This window comes from Salpingoeca rosetta, assembly GCF_000188695.1.
Source record: "Salpingoeca rosetta unplaced genomic scaffold supercont1.11, whole genome shotgun sequence".
In the NCBI taxonomy this organism is placed as follows: Eukaryota; class Choanoflagellata; order Craspedida; family Salpingoecidae; genus Salpingoeca; species Salpingoeca rosetta.
Window position 1 is genome coordinate 1,676,841 of NW_004754923.1, and position 8,599 is coordinate 1,685,439.

The 8,599-nt window shown below is 55.0% G+C and overlaps 2 protein-coding genes and 1 non-coding gene across 3 annotated transcripts; 1 reads left to right on the forward strand and 2 right to left on the reverse strand.

Annotated features, from left to right (window-relative positions):
• Positions 1–642: 642 nt before the first annotated feature.
• Positions 643–756, reverse strand: PTSG_20015. The gene has a single exon (XR_001137150.1). It is a non-coding gene; the product is annotated as a 5S ribosomal RNA (ribosomal RNA).
• A 3,245-nt stretch (positions 757–4,001) lies between these two features.
• Positions 4,002–5,359, forward strand: PTSG_05074 (uncharacterized protein; the record flags this gene model as incomplete). Its single annotated transcript, XM_004994335.1, has 4 exons — positions 4,002–4,105; positions 4,360–4,492; positions 4,979–5,096; positions 5,295–5,359. The coding sequence occupies 4 exons, from the start codon at positions 4,002–4,004 to the stop codon at positions 5,357–5,359; spliced, it is 420 nt and encodes a 139-aa protein (XP_004994392.1).
• Positions 5,360–5,961: 602 nt separating this feature from the next.
• PTSG_12252 (uncharacterized protein) lies at positions 5,962–6,447 on the reverse strand (the record flags this gene model as incomplete). Its single annotated transcript, XM_004994336.1, has 2 exons — positions 5,962–6,008; positions 6,255–6,447. The coding sequence occupies 2 exons, from the start codon at positions 6,445–6,447 to the stop codon at positions 5,962–5,964; spliced, it is 240 nt and encodes a 79-aa protein (XP_004994393.1).
• Between the last annotated feature and the right edge of the window lie 2,152 nt (positions 6,448–8,599).

Here is an 8,599-nt window from a genome sequence, read left to right on the forward strand (position 1 = left end):
CAACACCTTCATGCGCACACACACACGCAAATGCTCGCAGGGGGAAGATGCAAGTGGAAGGGCTGGCGTACGACACGCCCAATGAGACGCCACACGATGTGATGCAGGAGTCTGTATGGTGCAACACCCCCCGCCCACCGACGAAAGGCGGCCAAGGACAATGCACCCATGTGATGTGTTTGCGTGTGACGATGATGATGAGGTGGAGGAGGAGGAGAGGACGAAGATGTCTAACAGCGTAACCAAGATCAGCTTTGTCACGAGTTCAATAGTTCAGCCTACCTTTGTGTGTGGTTACCTCTGCGTCTGTGCATGGAAGTAAACGCGTTGAGATCACACGACGTCAGGGAGGCTGCGTGTGTGTGTGTGCGTGTGAAGCAAAGCAACGCTGAAGACAAGCAACAAGAGAGGGGGAGATGAGCCAACACACGCCACCACCTCTTCACCCCACGAAGTGGAAGCAAGCAAGTCAGCAAGCAAAGAAGAAGAAGAAGAAGTAAACCGAACCAAGCCAAGCTAAGACAAGAGAGAAGAGGGAAGTGAGATAGCAACCACAGCAGCACAACAGCACCACAGCAGCTACAGCAACAGCAACCACAGCAGCTACACCCCATATGAAGAGGGAAAAAAAAAAAGGAGGAGAGCAACATCACCCGTGATTCCCGCCTGGTCACCCACGGCAGTACTGAACGGGCCCAAACGGGCTTAGCTTCCGCGATCGGACGAGAGCGGGCGTGATCCCGTTGGTATGAACGTTGCCGACAGAGAAGCAAGACAAGCAATTTATCAAGGCAGGGCCAGCAAGCAGTAAGCAAGAAGAGGAAGAGGAAAATCGCACACACACCAAAAACCAGCAGCAAGCAGAAACGAGCAAACAACCGATTCTGCTTTCCAACCAACCAACCAACCAACCAATCCACTCGCCGTTGCTTCATTCTTCTTCTTCTTCTGCGCAGCAGCTGGTGTGTGTGTGATGGTGGTGGTGGGAATGGTGATGGTGACCATGGTCGTCGTCGCTGCTGACAGGCAGGTGGGATGAGTTGAGGTGGGGTGAGGTGAGGTGGGGATGTGTCTTTGGTTCGTGCCCACACACACACACACACACACAAATTGGGGGTTGTGCGTGCCACGTTCCTTCCTTCTTCCTTCCTTCTCTTCCCTTCGTCGTCCTCGCTGACACATTCACACACACACACATGTGCAGGGAGGGTGTGCGCACCGTCTCTCCCCTTTCTCCCATCCATCCATCCTTCCTTCCTTCCACCGTTGTGCATTTCCTCCTCCCGTGATGAACCACTCACCTTCTCCCTTCCTTCCTTTCCATCCATCCATCCATTCATCCATCGTTGTCCATTTCCTTCTCCTGTGATGAACCACGCACAACCAACCAACCAACCAACCAACCAACGACCACATGAATGACCCATCCATCGACAGGTGAGGGTGAGATTGAGTGCTCCCACTTCTTCCTCCCACTTTGTGCTCCTCCTCCCCTTCTTCCCCTTGCACACTGCGCACAGCAACAACAACCACCACCATAAACAACAACAACAACACAGCGCACGCTGTCATCGTGCACACACACACACACACAGGTGGACCACCATCAATCCGTGCATGGGTGGTTGGATCACATACCAACACACACCACTGCGTGGTACACACCAATACACACACATACGCACTCACACTCACACACTCACTTGCTCACCGTTGTGTGGTGACAGAACAGTTGCCATCACCCACCGTCATACAGCAGGCGACCCTGAGAATGGATTATGCAACCTCTCAACCAGTGAGCAGCACAGACATGAGAGAGAGGGGGAAATGGCATCAACCAACATCGCAGCCAATGTGTGTGCGTGTGTGTGTGCACGGGGTTGTGTTTCTTCTCATCCTCCTCCTTCCTGTCTTTCTTCTTTCTGTCTGTCTGTGACAGGCTACTCACTGCCGTTGTTGCTTGCTTGTTTGTGGTGGTGCGTGCAGATGGATGTATTCCATCATCATCATCAGCAGCAGCAGCAGCAGCAGGTGCTGGCTGATGCGTGAGGCAGTGGGCAACCCTCCACCAACCAACCCACAAATGACTGCATGCTGACGGACTATTGGTGATCAAACCACTGCATCACCCAGACAGTTGTGCATGTGTGTGTGTGTGTGTGTGCGTCGACGTGCACGTTCTCTTCTCTGCCCACTCACACGCCATCATCACCCCCTCTCATGTTCTTGTGTGGTTGCTCACATCCTTCCCTCCTTCCCACTCTCAACACCAACACCACCACCCTTCCACGCTTGTTTCTCCTTCCTTCTGCTGTCGCCACAGAGGGCCTTGAGCCAGCACCTGTCACCCCCACCCTCCACCAACCACCACTGCTCTGGTGGGATGAACAGACGGGCGCTGCCATGTGATGACCATCCAGCCACGCTTGTGCGGCTGTGGAAACAGCAACACCAACTCACACCGCAAAGCAAGCAAGCAAGCGATGAGCAACGTGAGTGCACCACTGCACGTGTGTGTGTGTGTGTATGATGCGCACAGCACCAGTGTGCGTGTTTTGTGGTCGCTGTCTCTGCTGCTCCTGCCTCCCCTTGTTGTCCCACATCAATGTGCATGCATGTGTGTGGTGCGGCTGCCTGTTTTGCCTTGCTTGATGTGCTGTCTCATTCGTCGTTCTCACACACGACTGCTTGCATCCCTGCACATTCTCCACCTTGCAGTCGCTGCTCGTCTTTCCCTCTCTTTCTCGCCCTCCCTGACGGCCATCACAACAACAACAACAACAACAGCAGCCAACACACCCTCCACCGCCAATGCAGCAGCAGCAGCACCACCACCACCACCACCACTTGCTGCTGAGCCCATCCCCCAACCAACCAACCAACCAACCCATCGCCCACTGCTGCTGGCAGAAGCTGGCTGCCCGCTGCTGGGAACAGGTAGCGACAGCACAAGTTGCGTTTTCGGCAGCCGCAGCAGAGGTGAGGGCGTGAGGAAGAGGGAAAAGGGAGAGGAGGTTGGATGGATGGATGGATGGATTTATGGATGAGGTGGGGTGGGGGATGCTGGGTGTGGTGTGGTGCGGTGTGGCTGGTGACGGGGATGGCGGTGTGGTGGTGTGAGGAAGATGGATGGGTGGATGGATGGGGTGCCGCATGTCTTGTTCCTTCCCTTCTGTTTTCTGTTTCCTCTCTCTCTCTCTCTCTTCCCTTTCTCCTCCTTCACACACATGCATGCACAACACCAGCAGTGACAGCAGCAGTGTGACTGCGCACACATCAATGCTTTCTCTTCCCTCCCACTCACTCACCATGCTGGTGCTCGCACACAAACACATTCACAGGCGATGCGCACGCACAGGCAGCAGGATGAGGGAACTGTCGAGGATACTTGCCACGCGTGCCAAGTGCACTCGCCTCACACATGGTATGTGGGTGGTGATGAGTGGTTGGTTGGTTGTGTGATGGGCTGGCGGCGGTGATGGTGATGTGGTGAAGCGAACACGAGGGAAGGGGGTTGATGGGGGATGATGGTCACACACATACACACACGCACGCACACACACACACGTGGTGCGTGTGACGTCAATCACACTTCTTGCTGTGCTGACGTGATGGCTTGCTCTGTGCCTATTGTGTTCTGTTCCCATTCACATTCCCTGCAACCACGCACAAACACGCACACATGCACAGGTAGTGAGGTACCAGCACACATCAGGATGTTGATGGAAGCGGGCTCGCATGCCGGCTGCTGCTGCTGCAACTCCCCTGATTCAGCTGCCGTTGCTGTGTTCATGCAGTGTTCCCATATGCGTGAGCAAGGTGAGCCCATCATGGATGCTTTGGTTGGCACATGGTGCATGTGTTGCTGTTGTTGCTGAGGGTGTTTGGTGTTGCTGCTGTTGTACCTCGTGCAGCAGCGTAGCTGTGCAGCTCACATGCCATGTGTGTGTGTGTGTGTTTGCGGCTGCAGGGGGCGACTACCTGAGGATCGTTGGAGGATGATGGGCGGTGCACACATGATGGGTTGGGAGGAGCAGCTGTGGATACACACGCCCATGGTCATGGTGGGCACATCCAACCACAGCGACGCAGCTATGCGCAGCAGGTGTGTGTGTGTGTGTGTGTCGTGGGCGAGGAGGAGGAAAGCAGAGAGGGGGCAGGAAGGTGAACACGCCTGCCGTGCTCACATGTCATGCCTGTGCCTTTGTGTGATGATATCGTTGTGTCTTGTCGTTGTGTGTTGGTTGCATGGGCACCAGGCCCACGTCAGAGGAGGGGAAAGCAGCCGCCACGAACGACCCCATCATCATCATCAACCTTCCCCATTTCTCTCTCCCTTTCTCCTCTCTTCCACCTCAGCTCCGCTGCCACCGTCATCGCCATCATCGCCATCACACTCCGGCCGACACCAGCCCCAATCTCACTCCGGCTCACACCAGCCCCAATCTGGCGTGATGCAGACATTGCACATGTCACTCGCTCTGACGAAGAGGTGAGCAATGTGTGTGTGTGTGTGCGTGTGATTGTGTGTCAGTGCGGGTGGTTGGATGGGGCTGGCGTGTGGTTAATGATGCTTCGCTGTCAACCTCACTCCCTCCATTCTCCTCTTCGTGTGTCCGTGCACACACGTTTCACAGCGTTGAGGAGGCACATGAAGCGGTGGAACCAACGACGATGACGATGATGACGAGTGATGAAGGTGAGAGGGGCGACTTAGATGTGTGTGTGTGTGCGTGTGTGTTGGTTGACATGTTGTGTTTCTTTCTTCGCCTCCCTCTTTCCTTGTCTGTTCTGTCCACTCATGTGTCTTTTCTTCTTCTTCTCCCCCCTTTTTTTTTCGATTGATTTGGACACAGGGCCATGCATCCCGTCTCCATCCAACCAACCGACCAAGCAGCCGAGCGAGCGAGCAAAGGACACGGCGTGGCAAGGGGCCGTTTGTTTTCACCGTTCCCACCATCAACAGCAACAACAACAGCAACAGCTGATGTCTGGCTGCATTTTGGATGAGCTGACCCTATGGCTCTGGTCCATCTCCACCTGCTCCTCGTCGTCATTGGTCACCAACGGCAGCGGCTGTGGCCGTGGATGTGGAGGTGAGATAAATGGCGGTGGTGGTGGTGATGGTGTGGGTGGTGTGTGATGTGTTGGGTGTGAACATCAGCATGTAATTGTGTGTGATTGTGAAGTGCTGGTCGGATGTCGTTGGGTCTGTTGGTGGTGGCAATGGGTTTTGTTGTCGTTGACAGCCTGATTCTGCGACAACTCACCTCTTTCTCCACACGCACACACAGGGTGTAATGTGCGTCGATGTGCCGTTGCCTCACATGACGATGATGATGATGATGGTGGTGAGTGATTTGTGGTGGATGTGGACTTGCGTACGCACACGCATGCGCAGGCGTGATGCATGTGGCGGTGGTGGTGGTGTTTGTGGTGGGATGTGACATGCGCGTGCACAGGTGATGATGTGGGTGATGTGAACGTAACAAAGGAGGTGGATGTGGTTTGTTTCTGCCATGCTGGCTCGCTGCGTGGTGTCATTCTTGCTGATTTGGTTCTTTGTGCTTGCGCATGTGTGCATGTGTGTGATTTTGCACAGGACGGTGGCCGTTCTCTTCCCAAGCCCCCCATGACACGAGCAGGGCGATACACGCACACACAAATGTGCAAGAAAAGAAGGCACCAGGTGAGACGCTGGGGCTGTGTGTGTGTGTGTGTGTGTGTGTGGTGATGGGTAGAGTGGTGGCACACACACAAACGCACGCATGTACGCGCACGCATGTACACGTGGATGCCAACACACCAGAGCTGACATTGGCTGTGGGGTGGTTGCACTGACGTGTGTCTCACATGAATCAATCACACAACACATGTGTGTGCGTGTGTGCGTGGCTGCAGGCGGACGTGTGCAGGGTTTCCCCAGCGGATTTCCTTCCTTCTTTTCCCAACCAATCGCCTCTACTCTGTGTCATCATCATCATCAGCCTTCCCCATGCGATGTGCAGCTGTTGAGGCATGATCGAGACAGCGGCCAACACAGGTATTTCAGCAGTGGTGGATGTGGTGGTGGTGGTGTGCCTGCTTGGTTGCTTGCTTGTTGGGTGCTTGCTTCGTTGTTCTTGTGTGTAGGTGATGCACCCGCCCACATCATGCTGCATATTCCCATGCGTGGTCCCTTGTGTCCCTCCTTTCATGTCCTCACCATCGCCGGTCATTGTTGTTCGTCTCTGGTTGGTTTCTCCTTGCTTCACAGGCACGCAGGGCAGGCTGGCTCGCTGCTGCTGGTGGCTGCTGTGATGATGGCCGGGCGTGTGCGTGTGCGCTGTGCACCGTGTTTGGGGCTGCACGGATGAAGACAAGGAAGGACACGGCCCGTGCCCACCACTCTTCCCTCTTCATCTCCTCTTTCTGCTCCATCAGCGATGACGATGGTGGCCATGACATGTGATTGCGGTTCCTTTTTCTAACTTTCGCTGTGGCCCATCCGCTGGCTGGCTGGCTGCATCAAGCACAGGTGAGGATGATTATTGGCGGTTGGTTGGCTGGTTGGGGGGCTGGGTTGTGTGGAGTGGTGCAGGGGGAGGAGGGAAGTGACACGGCGGTGGTGGTGATTGGGCGACGTGGGAGTGCAGAGCGAAAGGAGGGAGAGGGAAGGTAAGTGATGGAAGGGCGATGATGTTGGTTGGGGGATGGGGAGTGCGTGTGCACATGCACGTGATGTCCTTGGTGGTATCACATGACAATGACACATATATCAGTGGCTCATTCCTTTTGCTTGCACCTGTGATTGTGTGATTGTGGTGATGACTGCAGCAGGCAACACACGGCGGTGATGCTGGATTGGATTGGCTGGGGTTGACTGGCCAATCATGTCATGTCGCCCATTTCTCTCTCTTCGTTGCTCATCTCAACTGGGAACATACACGGCGATGTGTGCGTGTGTGCGTGTGTGCGTGTACATGTGTGTGCGTCGCCATCAACCACGCCGACAGCGACACGATGCACGAGGTGAGGGCATGCAATGGTGTGCGTGTGTTTGGTGGAAGAGGTTGAGGGGAAGTGGGGGAGGAAGGCGTTCATCATGGCCATCATCACCACCATGGCTGTGCACCGTGTCATGTGACCGTGCATTTGGGGGATGGAGATGAGGGGAGAGATGTTGTCGTTGTAATGCTTGTGGTGGTTGTGTTTTGCATTGTTATGTATGCGTGTGCATGGTGCATCGTCTCACTCTGCAATGCCATGTGTGACTGTGTGTGTGTGTGTGTGTGACTGCAGATGTGCGTGTGCGCATATGTCGGGCAGATGCGTTGATCGACGACGAGGTGTGTGTGATTGCGTGTGTGGTTGACCTTCGTGTCCTTGTGTCCTTGTGCCATCACATACAACGCACAACACCAAGCACACATCATCACCATTGCACGCCCATGTGTTGTTGTTGTCCACTCATGCATGGCATGCTCACATCCACCGCCCTTCCCTTGCTTCTTCTCCTTCCTCTCTGCTGCTGCTGCCACCCCTTCCACTGTTTCCCTCCAACCCCCTTTGCACACACACAGTGAGGAACCCATCTGCATCCAAGACCCATGCCCACACCCACATCCAGGCATGACAAGCCATGGCGAGCTGTGCCACCTCAACCAACACAACTCAACCCAGGCCGAGGAAAGGAAGAGGGGAAGCAAGGACAGAAGACGTGGGGGCTCCCAATAGATGTGTGTGTGTGTTGATGGACGGTGTTCTCCTTCCCCCCCTCTCCATCGCCTCGCCTCTTTCTTCCATGGCGGTCTGGCTGGGTGGCCGTTGCCTTGTTTGTTTTCTCTTCCAGCCCTTTGTGGCTGTTGGTTGTCTGTTGTGACTGTGAGAAGGAGGGGGAGGAGGAGGAGGAAGCGAAGAAGAGATAAGGGGAGGGGATGCATGCTGTGCACAGCTGTGTGTGTGTTTGTTTCTTCTCCTTTTCCATTCCCCCTTCTCTTCTCCCCTTCTCTTCTCCCTCCTCAGCCTGCAAGGCCTGTGAGCCTGCGTTGCATTCACACACAGTGCTGTTCCCCCTTCCTCTTCTCCTTCTTCTGCTTCTTGTCTCATTGAAACCAACCAACCAAGCAAGCAAGCAAGCAACCAAGCAAGCAAGTCCGCCCTTCAACAAGCAAAAGCAAACAGCAGTTGCCGCACAAACGCAGCAGTGGGCGATTATTTGTGGCATCTTCGACAAATCGCCCAAACACGAATCAACAAGACCAAACACACACAAACAAGCAACAAGCGACAGGCGAAACGCGAATCAAGGTGCATGTGTGTGTGTGTTGAGTGGGAGTGAGAGGTGGTGGCTTGCGTTGTTCGTGTGCGTGGCTGGCGCAGGGTTGGTGGAGAGGGGGGAGAGGGTGCGCGTTGTGACGGGCACTCACTGGCGGTCCTGTTGTGGGTGGTCTCGTTTGGTTCCATGGACTGTGTGGGGCGTGGTGGGTGATGGTGTGATGGTGAACAGGTGCAAGCAGAGAACACGCACAACAGCGCCAAACCATGGATGTGTGCAGGGCCAACGGCATGCAAGGCGTTGCCCACGGTCCGTGAGGCTGACATATGTGCTGCACAGGCC